Here is a 24,609-nt window from a genome sequence, read left to right as displayed (position 1 = left end):
CAGGAAAGCTTAGAAGTTATAATGTCAGCATTATTTCAAACCTGTTGATTTAAAACTAGCAGGCATCATGTCCCCACCCCCACGGGGTCTAATGTGAGCCAGTATTTATATGTGCAGTTCTGAAGAGGGAGGGCCTATCCTTGCATCATCTCAGAACAGCTGCCTTCAGAAACATGACTTTAATAATTCTGGGTTGGAAGCCCCTCCCCCACTGCATGTATTGAGAAGATGGACTTTGGCCTCAAAATATTGTCATGGCAGTGAATGAAAGGAGGGACAGATTCCATATAAGCATAAACCCAGGGAACTTCTGTAAACTTATTCCTGAGCTAGCGAGCTCATCACCAGTGGCTTCTCTTCCTTGCAAGAAAATCTTCTTTGGCTATTCCAGATTGTTAGCTTGTCACTCCAGCACAGTGAACTGTGATTATCAGGAGGCAAATTCTGAAAGGAACCATGGAACAATTAAAAAAGAATTCTTTTTAAGGCAGTGTCAGGTTATCAGAAGAAAAGGGCATGAAGGCTTGTTAGGAAAAAAAACCAAGAAAGTACCAGCGTGGTTAAAAGAAATGCCTGCAAGACAGTGAAATATTATTAGAAGGAAACTCCTCCAAGGTAGCAGCATGGCAATCATGATTAACGTGAGAAGATTCAAAAACTATTAAGGAAATCCCACAAGGCAACAGTGGATTATTGGAAGGAAACTCCTCCAGAGCTGTGCTGGATTTAAAAAGGTGACTCCTACAAAAAAGTAGTAGACTGTCTGCATTAAGATCTCTTTGTTCTGGTTTCTCTTTTTGGGGACTGAAGTTTCTGGCTGGAGTTTAACCATTTGGAATTCCCCCTCCACTTTCATGTACTTTCTCATCCTGTTTTTTGGAAGGAAGTGGCAATTGTTTAGGCGAAGCTGTGTACGTTCTAGTGGGCTTAAAAGAATATGACAGTTTCCAGCAAGAAGTGTCCTTCCATTGAAGGAAGAGGAGTTGTCATTGCTGCAATCTGTGCTGTGGCAGTGATTTCTGTTTGCACAGTTCTTACCGTATCTCTGACAGTTGCCAGGAAATTCCAACAAGGTACTAAGCTGAGCAAACTGGGTTTGTTGAAATCAGGGCAGTGTATGACTGTGAGTTTCACACAAATGCTGCGATTGAAGGCCTAGCATTTGTAATATATTTTTTATCTACATGTTGGCTGGGTAGGCTCTCTGTTACAGCTATGAGAGTAGTCCATTCTAAACATTTTACTTACACAGTCCATCTGATATAATGCCAAAAAGGAGGAATGCAGGCAAGTACATGGTTAACTACTTTATGCATCATGAGTTTTGGCCATATTATACAGCCACAAAAGTTGCTGTATACTATAGCCAGCATGGATTTTTCACATTCCGCAATGTTAAATGGAAAATACCCCCGCATGCCATTCTGATGCTTCCCATAAGCTCATTTCAAAACAAAACCTTACAAAACCTATAGTCCTGAACTCAGAAACACATGCTTAACAACCCTGTCAATTTTCATGGCGATACACAAAACAGTCCGAGAAACTCGAGAGTTCAAAGTGTAAAAAGAGAGAGAGAAAACCCAGACCCCTTTTGGACTTTTTTCTGTCAGAGTTCTCACAATTTGTTTAAATTAATTAAAAATCAGCAATGTTCACTGAGTACCTGTAATCCTATTACTGATCTTGCCCCATACTCTGACCTTCATCTTCTGCAGGTTAAAAGTTAGAAAAATGCCTGGCTGAGTTTTAATTAATTTAAGAAATTTAGCATTGAAGCCAATGATAAGCCCAGGCATGCTCAGTCAAAACCAACTGTCTGTGTGTTCTAAAAGCCAGACTCACAGCTGCTTGGCTTGCCTAATCAGGGGGCCACACCTACATCAGACCTTTATTTCACTTTAAACAGTCATGGCTTCCCCTAAAGAATCCTTGGAAGTGTAGTTTGTGAAGGGTGCTGAGAGGAGACTTAAACCACTCTGGCCACTGGAGCTCTGTCAGGGGAATAAGAGTCAGCTGCTCTGATTGAAGCTCTGTGAGGGGAACAGGTCATCTCCTAGCAACTCTTAGCATCTTCCACTAACTACACTTCCCAGGATTCTTCCACTAACTACACTTCCCAGAAGCAATGATAATCTAAAATGAAATAAAGGTCTGGTGTGGATATGGCCAGGGACAGCTTTGGTTTAAATGTGGGTAGGAGACTACGTATGCCTGCTGTAGAATAAGAAGGTGGGGGAAACCCTGAAAAATGATACTGTTCACAATGTTTTCCTTTCGGAAAGAAAAGCGGTTTCCCCTCTTCCCAGTGCTCACCCACTTAATCTCTTCCCCTTCCCTTCTCCCTTCATTTGATAACATGTGCCTCTGAGCATATGATGAGTGGTGGCAACACCTGCAATCAGCCCAAATAACAGAAACAAGATGTGCTGTGCTGATATTGTTTTAGCAGGGAGGAAGCAACAGTATTAAGAAAGTTGAGATCGTTCAGATAGTCACTTTAAATAGGTTTGATTTACTTTGCAATTTTAGTGAAGTTTCCTATAGTAAATAATTTTCTTTTCCTTCTGTTTCTGTGAATATGTGAAGTACAGCAACATTTTGCAACACTAAAAAAACTCCAAAAACAATTGTGGAAAAATGGCACTGACTATTCCGCAGAATAGTTTCCAATGAACATGAGGAGTGTCTCAGTTTGCACAAGATAAAACAGTGGGAGGTGAAACATATTGTAGCAAAATTGTAGGTGTGCTCTATGTTTTTAATTGACTATGCCCACCTTAAGTGGAGGGGTTTAAGCACAGCAAGCTAAACACTTGCATCTTGGGCAGGCCAAGTTTGTTTTTTCCAACAGTTAGAGTCATTGCTTAAGTAGCAACTTATTGTAATCCGTCTGATTTTACATCAAACTGCCGTTTCATATTGAACTATTAATGCACCTAAAATAGAAATGGAACATAACCTCCAGTTTGAAACACAAAAGACTGCCTTCACCATCCTATGACATTGACCAATAAAAAGGCTTTGAAATTAATAAAAATAAATTTGACACAGATTTCTAGGATGAATAACGAGAGAAATATAATTTTCTAGGTTAGATTCTCTGTAGAAACAGTAGTAACACAGAAAAGCAGCAAAGTAAGAACACCAACAAACATACAAAAATGTAATTCTCCATCTTTGGAGATGGCAGGTTGCTACCACTCACCATATGCTCAGAGGCACATGTTACCAAATTTTTCCAAGCTACACAGAAGTGGATTGGACTGTGAAAGACCAACCCAAATTGTGTTTGCATTTTGACAACTTTGTAGGGCAGTACAATATCTCAGAGAGGAGGTCAGGTCTTCTGCTCCCCTGGTGCATTCACTATAGCTGCCCAATTTCCCTGCTTTTTAAAGTTTGATAGAAATATCTGGCTATAGGTACGTTCATAAACCGCAACTTTTTTTGCCTATTAATGAATAGGTAATAGTTTCTCACTGGTCCTACTCCCAACACAAGATGCTACATTTGTCAAATGATATGTTTGACTGGCGATACTGAGGTTGATGGAAATGTAAGCAAGCTTCCTGTTCCTCAAGCAGAAGGTTCTGAAGTAGACATCTGTACAATGTGAATGCTTTCTTTCTTAGACACCAATTGTAGGGTTATTTTAGCCACACTGGACATTTCTGGGGCTGATTTCAAGAAATGAATAATGAGTAAACTCAGAAGGTGGCTGAGTAGTGGGTAAGTGACTGTTGATTTCTCCGAGGTGCACACATACTCAACCCAACCACAGCGCAATCCTCACAGTCTTGCTAACTCTTCCCTAACCTATAGAGGAAAGGCCATAGCTTAGTGGTAGAGCACCTGCTTTGCCTGCAGAAGGCTCCAACTTAAATACCTGGCATCTCCAGGGACAGCTGGAGATGTTTCCTGTCTGAAACCCTGGAGATCCACTACCAGTCAGTGTCGACAATACTGAGCCAGATGTTTCAATGGTTTGAGTCAGTACAAAGCAGTTTCCTATGTTATAGAATTCCATAGGCTGAGTGGCTTTCTTCTTCAGTACTGGGGCTACATTCACACCAGATATTTATTCCACTATTATTCCACTTTGAACAGTCATGGTTTCCTCTAAAGCATCCTGAGAAGTGTAGTTCGTGAAGGGTGTTGAAAGTTGTTAGGAGACTCCTATTGCCCTCATAGAGCTACAATTCTCAGAGTGATTTAACAGTTAGTCCCTCTTCCCAGAGAACTCTGAAACTGTAGCTCTGTGAGGGGAATAGGGGTCTCCTAGCGACTCTCAGCAGCCTTCACAAACTATACTTCCCAGGATTCTTTGAAGCAAGCTATGACTGTTTAAAGTGGAGCAATAGTGGAATAAATGTCTGGTGTGATTGTTTCCTTATTAGAATTTGCACAGAAGTTTGGCCATGTGAATCATGGATCTTTGCTATATTTTTGTGGGGGTAAAATATAAGCATTTCTACATAGCAGAGAAGAAAGTTAAGCCAAGAATTAGTAAGCAGTTGAAGGGAAAGCCAAGATGTGAAGACAGATCCACCTGAGCCATGCAAAATTCCCATCACTAATAAAACTTCATAATATCCTCCTTGCAAGTTTTGGGTACTTAATGCTAAATCAATCATTTAATTGTTTATTATGGTCAGCTGACTATTAAGCAAAGTACATAATATAAAATAATGCAAAATCACAACCTCAGAAGAACCAACTGTGAATCATTCAAGTTGACAGGCTAGTAAATAACAATCACAGCAGATCTGAGAGATATTACAACTGGTAGTGGCCAGAGGAGCTGTACAGGTGGGGCTGCATTGCTGTCCCAGCTTCCCAACACCTTGTGTCACTACCACTTACCAAGATGGGGAGGGACAAGGTGCAGGGAGCTCAGCGTGGTGCAGCAGCAGAAGCAGCATACTGGCTTCACTACACTGCATCTCATGAGCTCCCTATGGCTGTAAACAGACTAGTCACCAAATCAAAGCATTTCCATTAGCCACACCTGGAGGGGGAATGGGTTGATCTACTGATTTGTTGCGAAATCTTTTTGAAGCTGAATTAAAAACAAACACTCAAGCTGCTCCCATCAGGTTTTATAGTAAAAAGGGGCAGGGTTTGACTAGCATCCTGTGTCCCCATTTTCAGAAGAGAGAGGTGGAGACGCACTGGAACTGGCAGAACAGCAAGTGTGTTTCTACTCTATGCCTTTCCCTCCTGATAAGCGGCAGCGAAGCACAGTGTTGGGCTAGGAGAGCAACTACCCACACGGCCCTACTGGCCTCCACTAAGTATAACATTCTGATATATTGCCACTTGTTCAGTAACAGATTTATTAGATCCCCTCCAGGAAAATATTTAAAAGGATCTCTATGGATCAGTCAGGAAATCACCTCATAGTGGGATAAATTGCATTTTCTCTAACCCCTTGATGAAGCCTACAGTAGAAGAATATAAAAGGTTGTTTTTAAGCTCCAAGTGATTCTAAGGATACAGTGCCTTGCAAAAGTAATCAGACCCCCGACCAGTGCTCTCATGTTACTGAATTCCAAAAGGTACATTATACTTTTGTTCTGTATGATATTTTATTTTGAAACACTGAAACTCAATTATTGTAAGGTGACATTGGTTTTATGTTGGGAAATGTTTGTAAGAAACAAAAAACTGAAACATATTGCTTGCAGAAGTATTCAACCCCTGTGCTATGGAAGCTCCCAGTTTACACTGATGAAAGAAATTGCCCTATTTGTATGATATTTTATTTTGAAACACTGAAACTCAAAAACCATTATTGTAAGGTCAGCATGATGCTGCCACCACCATACTTCACTGTAGGGATGGTGTTTCTTGAGGCGTGGGCAGTGTTAGGTTTGTGCCACACATAGCCCTTTGAGTTTTGGCCAAAAATCTCCATCTTGGTTTCATCTGACCACAAAACCTTTTCCCACATTGCACCTGGGGCACTCTTATGTTTTCTGGCAAACTCCAGATGTGCTTTCAGATGGTACATTTTGAGTAACAGCTTCTTTCTTGCCACCCTCCCATACAGGCCAGTGTTATGTAGAGCTCTTGATATGGTTGATTGGTGCACCATTACTCCACTCGCAGCCACTGAACTCTGTGGCTCTGTCAAAGTGATTGTTGGCCTCTCTGTGGCTTCCCTCACAAGTCTCCTTCTTGTTCGAGTGCTGAGTTTTGAGGGACAGCCTTTTCTGGGCAGTGCTTGGGTAGTGTGATGCAGCTTCCATTTCCTGATTATTGATCCAACTGTGTTCAGTGGGATATCCAAACACTTGGATATTATTTTTACCCTTTTCCTAATATATGTATTTGTATTACATTATCTCTCACTTCCGTAGAATGCTCTTTGGTCTTAATTTTCCTTCAGATCCACAGCCAGACCTTCAACAGTGGGGGTTTTATCCTGACAACGTGACAGCAACTTTAATGTTTCACAGGTGGAGGCCAATGGTAAAGTAACTGTGTCCTCAATAGGGCAATTTCTTTCATCCATGTAAACTGAGAGCTTCCATAGCACGGGGATTGAATACTTATGCAAGCAACATGTTTCAGTTTTTAGTTTCTTACAAACATTTCCCAGCATAAAACCGATGTCACCTTACAATAATTGATTTTGAGTTTCAGTGTTTCAAAATAAAATATCATACAGAACACAATTACAATGTACCATTTATAATTCAGTAATAAGAGAGCATTGGTCAGGGGTCTGATTACTTTTGCAAGGCACTGTAGCACCTATCCTTGAATGGAACTTTGGCAAAGCTGCTATCTAGGATCTGAGAAGGTCAAATGTTAAAATGTTCCAATAAAATTGCTCTTCTGTATTTGGGTGTCAGAAAATTTAGATATGGCATACATTCGTTAGAACAAGTCAGGTCCTAATGTTAAATGCATTTTTGTTACCAGCCAAATACATCTTACTTAGAAAGAAACTGTTGCCCCTTCCCTTATTGAAATGAATGAAATATGGTATGTTCCTCCACAGAAGATATTCACTAAGTGCGTCTAAGAACCAAAGATGACACAGGGAGTTGTTCTTATTTCCACAAGTCTTTTATTTTGTGTATTGGTTAAGTTGTTATTATAAGTAATCCATATTTATTTCTCTACAATTTCCTGTTTGGATCCTGATCTTTCAGACATGGCACCCAGGCCAGCCTTCAGTACAGGTGGAGATATGTTGGATTATCTGCTAAATCTGAAGAGAATTGACAGAAAAGATGGTTTATTGGTCAGTTGGTACCATGCTGCAAACAGAAAGCAGGAGATGGAAGAGGCCTTAAAGAGTAAGAAGCATGTTTTCTTCTCCCCAATTAGGACAAGCCTGGCAAAGAGTACCAGAGTAGGAAAGAAAATCAGTAGTTATATTTCAGGCAAAAAAACCCTCCTGATTTTATAGAGCAAACTGTGCTTTCAAGGCTGCATATAAACCCTAATCTTTTTAAAATAAAATATAGATTCAAATTTTGCATCAAGATTTGCAACCTGAATAAATTATGCAAGTTTTGCCCATATCTTTATTTTAAATACTTCATTATTGTGTTGTTGTTGTTATATGCCAGTGGTTCCCAACCTGGGGGCCGTGACCCCCGGGGGGCTACAAAGTAATCCAGAGGGACCGCAAACAGTAAATGAATTATTTATTAACTTTTTAAAAAAAGTCTTCATTACCTGGACAATTTGCTCCCTGCTGCCGCTACAGATGACACCTCCCCCTTGCTCCAAACAAGAGGGGAGGGCTTTTGCTGAAGCACCAGAGCATCTTTCAGGCGTGCTGAAGGCAGGCACCTGCCTATAAAACACGTGGCAGATGCCAAAGGAGGCTGAGGGTGGAGCTACCAGGAAGAAGAGGGGATGACTATTATGACTCCTGTTTCCTCACACTGCCGCTGCTGATGACACCCTTACTCCGAACGAGAGAAGAGAACTTTTCGTGAAGCAAAAAGAAGCAAGGCTACAAGGAAAGGCTACTTTCCCCCTTCCTTCCTGGCAGCCAGCCTGCCTGCCTTTCTTGACTCCTGATATACTGCCGTCTCCTTTAAAAAATTATTCTTGTGAGGCTGCCCAGAACTCTCCTTCGGCCCAGATGCAGCCAAGGAGCAATGAGGAAGTTCAGGACTTGCTCGCCCCCCCTTCTCTGAGGCTAAGTTTGTGTGCCAGCATCCCCCGCCCCTTTCTTCCACCTACACTCTGCCCTCATTTCCAAGATGCTACGAGGGCTTTCTCCATCCCACGTGCCTAAATGCTTGCAGGAGGGGCAGATGTGTTTGTGTGTGTGCTGATCTGTCTTCTGCTCCGCTCTCATTTCCCAAGTGCATGCTAATCAAGTCATCAGTTTTGATAATCCTCCCAAGGCCTAAAAGCACTAACCCCTCTACTCAACCTATCCACCCTTTTGTCTTCACAATCTAGCATCCCCACCACTACCACATTGCTGCTGCTGCTGCTGCTGCTTCTTCTTCTTCTTCTTCTTCATCATCATCATCATTATTATAAAGCTCAGCAGGTTGGCTGAGGCTGGGGTCCACATACAGCAGCTGAAATTAATTTATTTAATTATTACTGAATTTATATCCCACTTTTCCTCCAAGTTGCTCATGATGGTACACATAGTCCCCCCCTCACTATCCATTTTATCCTTGCACCAACCCTGTGAGATAGGTCAGGCTGAGAGACTGTGTCTGGCCCAAGGTCACCCAGTGGACTTCATGGCTGGGTGGGGATTTGAACCTGGATCTTAGTCCAACACTGTAACCCACTAGTGTTGGGAGACAGAACTGTACATCTTTAGACTAGGTGGGGGGGAGGGGGATACCAATTTGATTGGACCTTTGCATTAAGACAACACCTCCCTGTCTGCAGGGAGCTTTTCATGGAAAAGGATATTTGGAGATGCGATTTTGCCACGGGCCATTTTTTCAATTAACAGAGACTAAAATTACAATTAGCATGGGGGGGGTCATGAATTTCTTTAGCTTATAAAGAAGGTCCTGTACTCATAAAGGTTGGGAACCACTGTTACATGCCTTCAAGTCAATTATGACTTATGGTGACCCTATGAATCAGTGACCTCCAAGAGCATCTATCATGAACCACCCAGTTCAGATCTTGTAAGTTCAGATCTGTGGCTTCCTTTATGGAATCAATCCATCTCTTTTTTGGTCTTCCTCTTTTTCTACTCCCTTCTGTTTTTCCCAGCATTATTGTCTTTTCTAGTGAACCATGTCTTCTCATTATGTGTCTTCTCATTATGTGATGAAAAATGAAATGGACTGCGTTCAAGTCGATCCCCATTTATGGTGACCCTATGAATAGGGTTTTCATGGTACGTGGTACTCAGAGGTGGTTTACTATTGCCTTCCTCTGAGGATGAGAGGCAATGACTGGCCCAAGGTCACCCAGTGAGCTTCATGGCTGTGTGGGGATTCAAACCCTGGTCTCCAAGGTTGTAGTCCAACACTCTAACCACTACACCACACTGGCTCTCTTCCAAAGTATAACTTCCATTATTGTGTATTTCCCCTCGTTTTGCTTCTGCTAGCCATAGAAAGGGAGAATACACTACAAAGACTCACTCTTCCACTGCTGGAAGTTGTAGTGAGCTTCCCTATACATATATCTATACCTATATAAATATCAGTTTGTATGTGCAGTTGGAGAGAGTCATCATCCCTGAAACTTGTTTTCACTCACAGAACTTTGTTGCTGGAAAAAGCAGTTGTCCACACCTTTCCAAGCTTCTCCCTGCCAGTATAAGGGCTAGAAACGTAAAGAAATAAAACTTTGGAGTCTAAGCATACAGAATTTTGCACCAAATGCAAAACCCTGCCCTTTTTGTCAGTGACAGATGCACAGAATTGTTTCTACAGTCCATCTTCATGGGGTTTTGGTTTCTTTCCACTGCGTTTAAGACAATATTTATTTATTTATTTATTTAATTAAGCTTATATACCGCCCGACTAGCAACAGCTCTCTGGGCGGTGAACATTAAAAATACAATAAAAATAACACAAAACTGTACACAAAACTGTACAGTCTAAAATCAAAATATAATAATTTACAATTAACAGGAATTAAAATGCCTCAGAGAAGAGAAAGGTTTTAACCTGGCGCCGAAAAGATGATAGTGTCGGCGCCAGGCGCACCTCCTCGGGGAGACCATTCCATAGTTCGGGGGCCACCACTGAGAAGGCCCTAGATCTTGTCACCACTCTCCGGGCTTCCCTATGAGTCGGAACCCGGAGGAGGGCCTTCGTAGTAGACCGTAGTGTACGGGCCGGTTCATATCGGGAGAGGCGTTCCGACAGATATCGTGGTCCCGCGCCGTATAAGGCTTTATAGGTAAGTACCAACACTTTGAATCTGGCCCGGAAGCATATTGGAAGCCAGTGCAAACGGGCTAGCACAGGTGTTATATGCTCAGACCGCTTAGTTCTTGTTAGCAGTCTGGCTGCCGCATTTTGCACTAGCTGTAGCTTCCGAATCGTCTTCAAAGGTAGCCCTACGTAAAGCACATTGCAGTAGTCCAGACGCGAGGTTACCATAGCATGTACCACTGATACCACCAATAGGCATGCTATCCAAGATGGTAAAGCTTATGATGCACTTTTATGCATTTGGTTACCATGGCAAAGCCAACTGCATTTCACATGTATCACCTTTTTTCCTACTAGTCTAATGCTGACAGTTCTAAGATATGCACTCCTCTATAGTCCAGTAGGAAGAATTTTGTGTGTGTCTTTCTCCAAAGTTGTGCATAACCCAACCCATGCACCCATTCCTAATAAGACTCTAGACAGGAGTAGGCCCAATCTCCAGCCACAGTACTGTGGGAGGAAGGACAGCTTTAAATGTGAAGACAGATGAAACGTTTAAATGAAGGTTCCATACCTACAGTGTGATCCTGGCTTTACACTTGCCTGTATACAAGTATAGCAGGAAGGTGAATATTAGATCAGCTGGCAATCTTCCCCTGGCCCCAATTATCTCATTTCTTTTCTTTTTTAAAAAATGTGATGCCGCCGCACATAGAGACTGGGGAAGGTATGAGAGTGACACCACACTCACTTTTCTCGTTGATTCAGAACCACTCCATAAAGCTTCTTCAGACAGGTTACTTTTTGGAGAGAAAAAAGGTACATTTGGACTGTAACTGCCCATAGTGAAGATGCTTCCAAAACAACTGTTCTACGAATGCTGAATCATTCTGTCTTCACCTTCCCAGGCTTATTGAGATTTTGGTCTTCTTTGCTAAAAGTGGTGTGCTCTTGTGCACAGTTCCCAAGAAACAAACCTTCCTCCCATGTACAGCCAGAAAGGAGACCAGCAGGAGGGAAGAAAGTTGGTCTTGAAACTCAAGCTGCCAAGTGTTTTCGCTCCCTCAAATACTGCTTAGAACATGTACCTTAGTGCTATGACCTCATGGGAAACCCACATTAAACCACTCACATGGGGGCTAAAGGGATATAGACCTGGTAATGGGAGTGAGAACTTGTTGATAAGCCTTAATCGACAGAAAAGCACCTCCAGTTTATTTGTCAATCTATCTGGTTGTGGGGAAAGTTGCTTCCTGCACAGAAGATAACGTTAAGGGCCTAATTCTTGATTCAAAATGGTTTTTAATATACATGTCTTCCAATACATTTTTTATAACTATGGATTAACAACCATGATTGAAAAGTCCTGCTAAACTTTAACATATTAACTACATCAAGGCAGACAAATCTGCAATGATAAGGGGAAAGGATGGCTCACATTGTGATAAGAATGAGCAATTGATTCAAGTTACATGAGATAAGACAGCGCCGTCAGCATGGAAAGCTATGGTTCCCACTCTATTTGAAGGGGCTTATCACCTTATGATAATGAAACTAGAGGAATGGGCAGAAAGCTCCAGGCCGATGCAGAACTCTTCTGCTTCCATATCAGCTTACATCAGACTTTTTACTGGCAAAATGGAGCATTTCATTGGGAGGGGCTGAAATCCTTCCTGATCAAGGAAGTGGAATAGAGAGGTTTCTCTTCAAATATCTATCAGTTAGCAAGAGGAATATTTTAAAAAATTGGAGGGCCTCTGCAAATTTAGGAAAGCTACTGTCCTGGTGGGTCAGACACCAAATGCATATTTACTTCAGTTAGATCTGAATATGTTGTGTATTGGGTGCATTTTTAGCAGTGTTCTATTTCTTTGTCCTATGAACTCTATCAGTTTCTCCTTTTCCTTAGACAACAGTTTGTATATTATTAAAGGCCCCATCTGCACTATACATTTAAAGCAGTAACAGACTTAAAGCATGGCAAGGACAGTAGCTCAGCTGTAGAGCATCTGCTTTGAGTACAGAAGGTGCCAGATTCAATCCCTGGCGTCTCAAGTTAGGGCTGGGAGAGACTCCTGCCTCAAACCCTAGAGAGCTGCTTCCAATGAATGCAGACACTGCTGAGCTAGATGGTCTGACTCAGTATAAGGAACTTCCTAGTGTTATACCACTTTAAACAGTCATGGCTTCCCCCAAAGAATCCTGGGAACTGGAGTTTGTTAAGAGTGCTGAGAGTTATTCTGAGACCCTTACTCCCCTCACAGAGCTACAATTCCCAGGGTTATGTGGGAAGAGGGATTGATCATTTAAACCTCTCTGGGAATAGTAACTCAGTGAGGGGAATAGGGGTCTCCTAACAATTTTCAGCACCCTTAAACTACAGTTCCCAGGATTCTTTGGGGAAAGCCATTACTGTTTAAAGTATGATGCTGCTTTATCTGTACAGTGCAGATGGGGCCTAAATCAGAGAAACCATAGCCTTCCAGATGTTGTTGAATGCCAACTCCCATATGCCCCAGCCATCATGGCCAATGGTTTGGGTGGATGAGAGCTGCAGTTCAGCAACATCTGGAGGGCCCCAGGTTCCCCATCTCTGCTTTACAATAAAATGATGACCAAAGAAAGGAGGAACCTATTGATGGATTACTCTAGTGAATAATGATATGACTGAAGGCATATATGACTAGATCAAAGCAGCAATGGCTATGTTGAAGACAGTCACCAAATACCAGAGGAGTAGTGCATTAATTTGTTGCAGCAAAAACCACCCAGAGGCTTGTGACACTTGAAACATGAACAAATTTATTATGGCAACCAACATGGTACTCTCTAGATGTTGTTGGACTCCAACTCCTATCACCCCTGCATTCCTGCATTGAGCAAGGGGTTGGACTCGATGGCCTTATAAGTCCCTTCCAACTCTACTATTCTATGATTCTATGATCCCTGATCATGGCCCAGACTGGGGCTGATGGAAGTTGGAGTCCAACAACATCTGGATAGCACCATTTTGGCTACCTCTGGCATAAGGTTTCATGAATCAGAGTCCACTTCATCAAATAATCCAATAAAGTGGAACCTAGTTAGTCCATGAAACCTTATGTCATCTTCATAAATCTGATTGTCCTCAAGACTCTGTGTGGTTTTTACTGACCAAATAGTAATTCAGGGTGCTTAACTAGTAATGTCTTAAGATACAACTATCAAAACCTAGCTCAGTGCTGCAACAGAAGTTAAGTAGGTGGGATAGGCATGGATGCTCAACACACTTTACAAAGCAAATATGTTCTGTGTTTATAATGAGGGCACTTCCGTGCAACAGTTTACTGTGGATTCTGTGCTGTTCACACATGCAAGATTTCTGCAGCATCCAGAGGACATTGACCCTATCAAAATGCCTTTCCACATTCTCTCCCATCTAATCTGAATTTATTGATTCTGGGTTTTTTTTTACTTAATTGGATTTTCTGTGGAAACAGTAAATCTAGATGAACTGTGAAAATCATATGGGACATCATTTTGATGAGGATGTGGTATGGATTCTGTGCAAAACTTGCATGTATGAGCAGAACTGAATCCTGCGTGGAAGCTGTTTTAAAGGTACTAGGACTCACATTTGCTTGGAAATCACAACTTCTGCCTAGATGACCTTACTGGCTCCTATAAAGGGTGGGATATAAATCGAATAAATAAATAAATAAAATATAAAAGTCCATATGTATTGCATGTGTTTATAGTTAGCAATTGAGTGATGATGAAAAAGCACTCTGAATATGGCCAGTTATTGCTAGCCGTATAACATGGCCAAGAATAGATTTCTCATTGAAACCAGGTTCCAGAACTTATCTGTGTTGAGTTCTCATTAAAATTAAACCCTCCTTGCAATAAGAATAGATATTATAGTACACTATGAGTAAATCCTTTTGCATTATAAATGATGTATGTTTGTCCTGTATTGATAATATTTGCTGTAATTATTATTGGGTATTTTTAAAAATGATAAAAGAGAAGCATAGCAAACACTCTTATATGACAGTGCTTTTTTAACAGTTGAACCTGAATGTATCTAGAAGGGGGCCCTTAGACTTTGCTCCAATCCCAGCCACTGAAATGTAAAATGGTGCCACTGGGCAAAATTTGCCCAAACTCTGCCCAGAACTTTCTTCCCTACTCTCTGTGTGTGATTGTACACAGGTGAAGTTATGGCCCTGGAAGCTGATGTCACCATTGAAGCATATAATACACCCAATGAGACAGACAGGCCTATCATGGCCCACCCACCTGACATCTACAGTGATAACACCTTTCAGGAATGGCTGGAAGCTGTGCTTAAGTCATCCAATAAAGGTATGTTGGCTGAAAGGAGGGATACCCATTCGAGTGGGTGGGAAGGCCAATGGATTTTGGTTTGTTTGTTTTACTTAAATTGGTTTTGTTTGAAAAGTATAATTTACAGGCTGAGGAGGAATTGTTTATTTATCTGTATTTTGTATTGGCAGCCTTATGATCTTTCCCTGTGTGATATACACATAAATAGCTGAGAGGGTGCATGACTGCTCTTACACATGTGTTGAAACCACCTGGATGGCCTCTTTCTTGTGAATGCAGAGGACTGAGGTTTCTCACTTTCTCCCCTTTGCCCTGGGGCTATTCATATTCCTTATATGTCCTTATATACCTACACTTGCAGGTTTATCGACAGCAGTTGTCTGATTAGGCAAGTTAATGGTTGGTGATCCCTTCCAAGAATTCTTGGGAGATACCAGGAAAATAAATGGGAATTCAACAGTGGAGTATCTTTATAACATTTATTTCTTAAACATTTTAACATTTCTTAACACATCTTAACAATTAACATTCTACGTGAATGCATATAGTTGGCTTTAGCCAGCAAGTCAGAATCAAACAAGTTACATTGCAATCTATCTTAAGGCTTCTATTCTGTTACCTTTTTCAGTATCTATAATTCTTATCCAGAAAATAAATGAACGTTTATCTCACCAAATGTGGGAGTCAAACCTTGGACTGTTGACAGCAGGCGCAGCATCTTCGACCAGGCTAAGCAAGCTTATATTGGTGTAATCAGGCTCCTACCCCCCCCCCTCTCTCACTCTCACTCACACACTACATATATATATATACATATATATACACATATATATACACATATATACATATACATATACATATACATATATATACATATATATATACATATATATATATATACATATACATATATATATACATATACATATATACATATACATATATATATATATATACATACATATATATATATACATATATATATCACACATAAGGACTCTTAGTGGGAAATCAACAAATACATGGGGACAGCCCACAACAGCATCTTATTTCATATATATGAATGCACACACACTGCCCTGGGCAACTTCCTGAGAGCAATGTACGACCACCAATAGGAACACCATCATCATCATCACCACCACTACTACTATATTTATTACCCTTCACCACAAGGTCGCAGGGTGGGTAACAACAAAATACAACACCTATAACAAACTACAATCACAACTAGAGTTGTGATTTAGTTTTAGTCACAACTAAAAATATTTATCTCATGTGTCAAAGGCCAGGGTAAAGTGTGTCTTCAGCATAATGAAAGTCCAAGATGCAAATCTTTGGGGAGAAAATCCCACAACTTAGGGTTTGCCACAGAGAATGCCCTCTCTCAAACCACCCTCCCCCAACCTTCTGAGGGTAGAAGAACTACCAAGAGAGGCCCCTACTGATCTAAACATCTGAGAGGACAAACCACCTCAATGGAAAAAGCAGCCTATGGACAACTGGTTGCTCTTACAGCAAGGATGGGGTACCTGTGTCACAAGATGTTATCAGACTACAACCTGGTTAGGGCTGATGGGAGTTGGAGTCCAACAAATCTAGAGACCCACAGGTTCCTCATTCATGCCTAAAAGGGTGGGCAGGAAAAATTTAGGAAAGAGAGATGGGAAAGCTCAGCCAAAGCAAAGAAAAGCAGGAGTATTTCTGAATCACAGAAAATGTGGAATAGAAGGAAGCCCATAACGGGAAAACATATATTTTGACCTTTGAAGTAGCAGCTTATTGCTGGGTGGAGACACTTGGAAGAGAACATGCATCCATCTACCATGGGGTGGGTGGGTGGAATAAGGAAAAATCTTGAAGTATAGAGGGTGATGTTCACTCAAGTCTGAGAAGCTTACAGTCAGGAATGGGAAATTCCCTAATTATTTTATTACTTGCATTTTATTTATCGCACTTTCTGTTCAGTGGTGGACCCTGAAGCGACTTATCGGGCACTACCAGATGAAGTTATATTGATCAATCAATCCTGATTTCTTTTCAGAAAATGTGGGCAGAGGTTATACAGTATCACCATCAGATGATGGTGGAAAGTGCAGGATAATAGTTTTCTGTCACTTTTCTTACTGCAAAAAGTCCGATGAGGGGAGCAGATTTGATGCACAAGAACATTCCTTGCTTTTTATCACACTGTACCCACTTTCTTTCTTTCTGAAAAATTATGAAGATATACTCTTATTGCTCAAAGGCAATTGACCTGAATGTGTGAGAGATCCATGCAAAGTATGGCAGTGCCCACAGTGTACTTATTCATGGGTGGCATTCATCTAGCCATGCAATTCATGCTAGAACAAAACGGGGCTGGTGAGGAGCACCAACAGAACCTGATGGATTTCACAAGATTTTCTTCCTTCTCCAAATAGCTATCAAGCTGGATTTCAAAAGCATCAAAGCTGTTGGTCCATCTCTGGATACATTAGCAAAAACCTCCTCTCAAATGAATATTGACAGGCCTGTGTGGCTAAATGCAGACATTCTGAGAGGACCAAATGTACCTTTTAATATTGCAGTTAACGCAAGCCGGTGAGTAAAATCATCTTTTATTGTATCTGTATCAGAATGAATTTTCCAGTTCTAATTTCTCAAGAAGGCAGGAACCAGGGCCGGCCCCAGACATGCCAGGGCCCTTGGGCACTAGCTTAACCTGGGCCCTGGCACACATGTGCACACGCACACATACACGTGTGTGCGCACGCAGGGCCAGCCCTGACATGCTGGAGCCCTCGGGCAAAAGCCTGCCCCAAGCCTTAGCGCTCCCCTTCCGTGACTCATGCACGGCAAGAGATTTGGGACTCCGCCATTCCCTTCCTTACCTTGTTCTGCGGTTGCGCATGCAGTGGTGCCCTTAAGAAAGATGGCGGCTGAGGTTTCCGTAGGGAGCTGAAGCCTCTGCCACCATCTTGGTTCATGGCAGGGATGCGAACGCAAAGCACGCATGCGTGCCATCAGCCAAGATGGCGGCAGAGGCTTCAGCGCCTTATGAAAACCTCAACCGCCATCTTTCTTAAGGGCATCGCTGTGTGTGCAACCGCAGAACAAGGTAAGTTAAGGAAGGGAATGGTGGAGCTCTGAAGCTCTCAGCCTGCGATCCGCAGCAGCAATCCTGCCACAAATCGCGGAAGGGGAGCAGAGGGCCCCCCCAGGGGCTCCTGTAGCCTCAGGGGCCCTCAGGCCAGTGCCCCACCTGGCCGCCCCACCTGGCCGCCCCACCTGGCCGCCCCACCTGGCCGCCCCACCTGGCCGCCCCACCTGGCTGCCCCTTGGAACCAGCCCTGGCAGGAACACAGGAGTCTAGCTTATACAGAGTCAGAACTTTGTTCCAGTGAGCTCAGTATTGTCGATTAACTGGCAGTGGCTCTCCAGCCTCTCAGAAAGGAGTATTTTGTAGCTCATTCCTGAGAAGATCAGACCTGACTACAGTAACACATGCCTTAATTGCATCTAAACTGGATTACTGCAGGGTGTTCTACATAGGACTACCCTTGACAGGTCTTTGAAAACGTGTTTCTTCAGAATATGTTGATGGCGCTCACCCACAGGATCATATTACTCCTATTCTACAATAACTGCATTGCTTACCAATTTGTTTTTGGACACAATTCAAAGTGTTAGTGATTAAATTATGTAAAGGACAGATATATCACACATGTGCAAATAATAAAACTAAAGGAGTAGGATATACATCATTGGTAGAATAATCTGGGAGAATAAGGATTCCATTAAAGATCAAAGAGGGAGGTATGTAATAATAAAGGGGATTTTAGATAACAAGGCAATCACAATTGTAGCAGTATATGTCCCAAACTCCACACAAGTTGAATTTTGTTCTAAAGTAATAAATGAGATAGACAAGTTCCAAGAAGAGGAATTGATTTTGGCCAGCGACTCTAATGCAGTCATACATTCTAAATGGATAAATCAGTAAAGAGAGATATCAACAAAAACAAGTTCCAAAAGGGTTTTCAGTCCTGGGTAACACATTGGAGTCTTATTGATGTATGGAGATAGATGCATCCAAATGAGAAAGCTTATACATATTGTTCAACAAGACATATTTCATATTCTAGGATAAATTATATATTTGTGTCTCTTGTATTGTGTTTAGGGGATAGACTGTAGTAGCACATGTTGATACCAAGAATGCCTTACCTTGTAAGATGCAGTTGGCCCCACTCTCTTATAGTTTTTTACTGACTGGTTAACAAACTTTTCTGATCAAGCAAGCACTTGTTGGATAGCTAGAATGATCAAACCAACTTAAAATATTAACAAGGTTAATTTGGCCACAGTGAGAACAGGACACTGGACTAGATGGGTCTTGGGCCTGATCTAGCAGTTTTTTTCTTATATTTTTATGTTCTATGGCCATTTCACATGGTCCCTAGCATGTGTAGATGCTGCCTGTAGTGGGACACAGGATCACGGTTCAGGTATATACACACTCTCCACCACATACACAGAACTCCTATTTACAGCTCTATGACACAAACATTGTACGCACGGTGGCAGATGAATTAAAACCTGAGACTTGCTCTTATACCTCTTCTTGTGTAAACTCTGTGCACACGAGCAATAATGTGAAGTGGCCCATATAATCAAAATTGCCTCACATCTGTGCAAGAGGGTGCACCAGTGGGCAAATAAAGTACAATGTGCACTCAGTATTCCCACTACCCTAAAATGCATGGCAAGACATCAACAAAATGTGGAAAAATTTGCTTCAGATAGCTTGGGAAACCAATAACCCACATCCATCTAGCATAGCAACTAGAACCTTGCTGTTGGTCTGCAATGGAGCCAACATTTCCTATCTGAAAGGCCTCAAAATCATCACACATTGTCAATTATTCTGCTACCACAGGGCTTCCCTGAGCCAATTTTGCAAATAATCCTTGATAATGCCAAGTGTCTACTTGACTCTGTCAGATGGCCAAGTTGGCTTGTGCCTGGAAACCACGTATTAATCATAATTCAGCCAAATAGGATTTCCTTCTAAACTTCAGATTGTATTTTGCAGGCTAGTAGTATCTTAGCTCATATTGGCATAACATGGCAGATCACAGGGAACAAAAAATAATGAGGGAAGGGCCTTGGGATGAGGGTAGGGCCTTGGGATGAGGGTAAGGGCATGCTGGGGCCAGATGGGAAAACTATTGGAGACCAGACTGACTGCCAATCCTAAATAAGAGAATCTGTCCAGACGAGCTCCGCGTCTTGCCTATTCCAAGTATGGAGAAAAATTAGAATGGCTTCCTCTTTAGATCCATGCAGTTGCAGCTATATTGTTGTTGTCGTCCCCAGATTCCTCTCACTCATCCAGGAGAAGTTCCCAAACTGCACTCTCTCCCCAGGATGGTCAACCCTCTATTTACCTTTCTTTCCAAACAAGACCTACACACAGAAAATGGTTGAAGAAATGCATGGCCTTGTAGGGAAGCTGCCTCAGCAAATCACCTTCCCTGTAAGAGCTGTCATGGCAAGACTAGCCTGGCCTCATTTGAGTTGGCTTCTGAGCCAGTCAAATAGGTAAGAGATTGACAGCATATTCATTTTTGAGCTCCACTGCAAGAAGATGATGATGATTCAGAAATCTTTATTTATTTCACACGAGAAATGTGCAAACTATATTTATTTTATTTATTAGATTTATATCCCACCCTTCCTTACTGTAGGAAATATGCAGTAGATCTGGCCAAAATAGAACTGCTGATAACATTACAACAAATCTACGTATTTCCAGTCACAAAACATATCAACCTGTCAAAAGGCGCTCCCTTGGGAATATTTATTACCCATGAGATACAACATTGATCTTGCTACATGTTTCAGCAAAGCCAACACAAGAACACTGTCTGTTTATTCACAGCAAAATGGAGGTGGGGGAAGAGGAAGGGGTTCTCACCACTACGGATGCTTTGAACTCTGGGAATTCTGGTGTGAACTGACCTGATTCACACCTCCTGGACTAATGTGTGGATTGGAACATAATTATCCTTCACATTTTACACTTTTCTGAATTTTGCAATTTGGCTCTCCATTCCCTTTTATGCCATTTTGTCAAATCAAACATTCACAACCAAGGATGCTCGCCCCAGGTACCAAAAAGTGGTCATTAGGAGTTTTGGAGCACAATGTCATCAGTGTGCTGATGTCACCAGCGGCAGCTGATGACTCCATGTCAGTGGAGCAGTGGAATCCACTCTAGGTTTTAGTCCAAAGTTTTAAGGAGCTGACCAAGGTCCTGAAACCTATAACCACAATAGGTTAAGCACCTTGGACTGCTCCGCAAAAGTTTGAACTTAAACCCAGAGCAGATTCCACTGCCTTACTAACATGGAGCCACTAGCTGCCATTGGATGACACATAGCTATATTTCTCCATAACATCTGAATCAGGAAAGGCTGTGCAAGCCCTGGACTGGATGAGGGCCCATAATAAACTGTTTTGAATCCTGGGAAGGGGGTAGCTCTGTGAGTAGGTTGTTCCTGTGACCAGAAGACAGGTCAGTTGCCTACTCTGGATGGGGATGCAATCCTTCTAAAGGAACTGGTAATAGTTTGGGGGTTCTCCTGGATAAGTCTCTCATTAGATAACCAAGCGACCATGTGTTGCTTAGGAGTGCCTTCTACCAGCTTCATCTGGTATGCCAGCTATGGCCATATATGGATTGGGATAATATGGCCACTTGAATCCATGCATTGGTAACCTCAAGACTAGATTACTACAATGCATTCTATGCAGGACTGCCTGTGGGCCTGGTCCAGAAGCCCGTTAGTGCAGAATGCAGCAGCTAGACTGCTAATGGGGAGCAGATAGCCAACAACATTGCTAAAACATCTACACCATATGCTACCAGGTCAGGTTGAAGGCTCTTGTATTAATATACAATACCCTTAATCTTAACAATTTGGGTCCCGGATACCTTAAGGATCTTATATCCCAGTTTGATCACTGAGAATACCCAGAGGAGCACTGCTAGTTATCTCATGTGTTACAGAGGCCCAACTGGCCTCCACTAGAAGTTGGGCATTTAATGACACCAATCCCCTGCAAAGATTTAGTATGCATCCTCACATTTGATGTTCAGGCATCTTTTGAAGACTTTGTTATGTAGGCAGACCTATGCAACTGTTTACATGTTTTGATCAGTCAATCATTTTAATCTGTTTTATGGTTTTATATGTTCTTGTCGATATTGCTGTATACCCCCATGTTGTATTATATGAATTGGCTGTATACAAATACTTTTATTAATAACTGTCAAGGATTCTCAGTGTAACCATGTCTGCTCAAAAGTAAGTCCCACTGAATTCATTAGGGCTTACTCTCAAGGAAGTGGTATTAGGATTGCAGCCTAATCATGGATCTTCTACACATGTGTAGTTTGGGTCTTAGCAATGAATAATTTCCTGTTTAATTCCTTGACTTCATAGCATGTAAAATTACCAGTACCTCCAAAATGCCTTTTTCTAGGTACAGTTTGACTCTCTGGCAAGGGAAGACTGATCCAGTTACAGTAGAAGATCTCCTGTTTATCCGAAAAAATAGCCAACCTGAACAAATTTATTATGACCTTTATGAACCTGTTTTGACTCGGTTCAAAGAATTGGCATGTGAGTATTAAATTTTACTTTAAAAATGTAGAGTAGACGCTTCCACCAAAATAAGGGGGAAGTCAAAGTGAGATCATGAGACATGCATATCATATAGTAACAGTCACACCTCTTCTGGGCAATTAATACAACAAGCTTGTAAATAGCCACTTGCCTGATTCCCTGTAATGACTGGGAAGCATTCAGAAATGAAGTTTTCTTTCTTTTAGGCAACAAATTATTAAAATCAGAAAGGGGTCTAACAAAACATTGTTGGGACTTAAAATGGAAATGGACTGCCTTCAAGTCAATCCCGACTTATGGCTACCCTATGAATAAGGTTTTCATGGTAAGCGGTATTCAGAGGGGGTTTACCATTGCCTCCCTCTGAGGCTAGTCCTCCCCAGCTGGCTAGGGCCTGCTCAGCTTAACACAGCTGCACAAGCCAGCCCCTTCTTTGTCCGCAACTGCCAGCTGTGGGACAATTGAGCTCCTTGGGACTATGCAGCTTGCCCACGGCTGCACAGGTGGCAGGGCATGTAACCCCTGAGCCACTCACTGTGGGGGTGATCTTTAGCTGGCCCTTGACACCCAGGAGACATGAGCAGGGATTTGTACTCACAGACTCTGGACTCCCAGCCAGGCTCCCCTCCCCACTGTGGGACTTATGTGGGTTTTACTTGCAAGGCTCAGTCGAGTGCCCATTTAGAGTCACACATATAACTGGCTTGCAAGTCATATCTACAAAAATGCAAAAACAATAGAAAGTCACACCAGAAACTGATTATGCCTCAAAAGGTAGTGGCCAGAAAAATACTTACTTCTACCTTGAATTGTTTTGAGAAGGGACACCCTTGTATTTCAAATGGAGCTAAGCAGTATTACTGAATATTTAACCTTCCTTCCAAAACTTCTTTGATCTTTAGAGTTCAGAGTGTTGGCTCTTCCTGTCTACAGCAGAATTAAAACTCCTTTTAGAAAGCCACAAATTTCCCAAGTCACTATAGAATTTTCCATTCCTATTTAAAATCAGACAGATTGGTGTACAGGTGTAGCTAAGAGTATGAGCCTATTTCAAATAGTGCCTTGGCCATGATCTTATTTGTGGCTGTGACATCACAGCCCATCAATTATCAAATAATGAGCAAGATCTCAAGGAGAACATTGGAAGAAAGCAGGAGAGGCTTGATAGCCGACACTGTCCTAATTAGGTAAACAACAAAGGAGATATTTTAGAAACACAGGATGCTGTCTTACACAGAGTCAGACCAGTGATCCATCTAGTTCAACACCAGGGATAGCCAATGTGGCACCATCTGAATGTTTTTTTATTACAACTCCTATAATTCCTGATTTTTGGCCATTCTGGCTTGGGCTAATGTGATTTGTAATCCAACAACTGGAGGACACCAAGTTGGCTACTTTTGATTTACACTGACTGACACTACCTTCTCTAGGGTTTCTGACAAGGGACATACCCAGCCCTCCCTGTAGATGCTGGGAACTTAACCTGGGACCTTCTGCATGCAAAGCTGGTTCTCTACCACTAAGCTATGAACCTTCCCTACCAGGAATGAGACACCTGTGGCCCTCCAGATGGTGCTGGACTCCAACTGCCACTGGCCCTAGCCAGCATGGCCAAGGTCAGGGATGATGGGAAGTGCAGCCCAGCATCATCTGGAGGACCAGCTGTTTAATAGTATTAAAGGCATTTGGAGTTTTCATGAACAAGTATTTCAGTCTCCAGTTTCAATCAAGAGGGGCAAAGCACCAAGAATCAAGGAGACTGCACCCAAGTCTTACTCTTTGTACATTGATTCTGCAAGGTTTCAAGACTTTTGTTTAATCTTAAGGTCAGTAACCTTTCATCTCTGAGCTCAGCTGGCACACTGAGGAGCTCCAGGAGAGCTAAGCCATAGCAGAGACTCAAATTTGACTAGGTTCTTGTCCTGCAGCTTACTCCTGACCAAAGCCATATCACCAGCAGTGGTATGGTCTAGAATCTAGTTGACTTTCTTTGTTTTACAGCTGGATTAGTAGTTTAACACATGGACTAGATGTTCAGATCCAGGTTTACTTGTCCTTGGTTCTCAGCACAACAGGAAGCTCCAGACGGCAAGTGTCTCAACTGATATCATCAGATCAGCTACAAAGTCTAACCTCTGCTACTTTGACTACTTGACTTTTATTGTACACAGTAAAAAGGTACCAATGCATCATCAGTACAGCAAGTTCTCCAAGAAATATTATTTTCAACTTTTGTGTAATCTAGATAGTTCCACTGC

General features: G+C 42.0%; 1 protein-coding gene across 1 annotated transcript; it reads left to right on the top strand.

Moving 5' to 3' along the window:
- Positions 1-937: 937 nt before the first annotated feature.
- On the top strand, positions 938-24,519 carry FAM151A (family with sequence similarity 151 member A). The gene is made up of 7 exons (XM_061630639.1): positions 938-1,073; positions 7,167-7,313; positions 14,538-14,690; positions 17,096-17,255; positions 20,034-20,258; positions 22,206-22,345; positions 24,353-24,519. Exons 1-7 carry the CDS (start codon positions 938-940, stop codon positions 24,367-24,369), a joined length of 978 nt encoding a protein of 325 aa, XP_061486623.1. The 3' UTR covers positions 24,370-24,519.
- Positions 24,520-24,609: the final 90 nt, after the last annotated feature.

This window comes from Rhineura floridana, chromosome 6 (assembly GCF_030035675.1).
Source record: "Rhineura floridana isolate rRhiFlo1 chromosome 6, rRhiFlo1.hap2, whole genome shotgun sequence".
In the NCBI taxonomy this organism is placed as follows: domain Eukaryota; kingdom Metazoa; phylum Chordata; class Lepidosauria; order Squamata; family Rhineuridae; genus Rhineura; species Rhineura floridana.
This window is presented reverse-complemented; position numbering and strand designations above follow the sequence as displayed.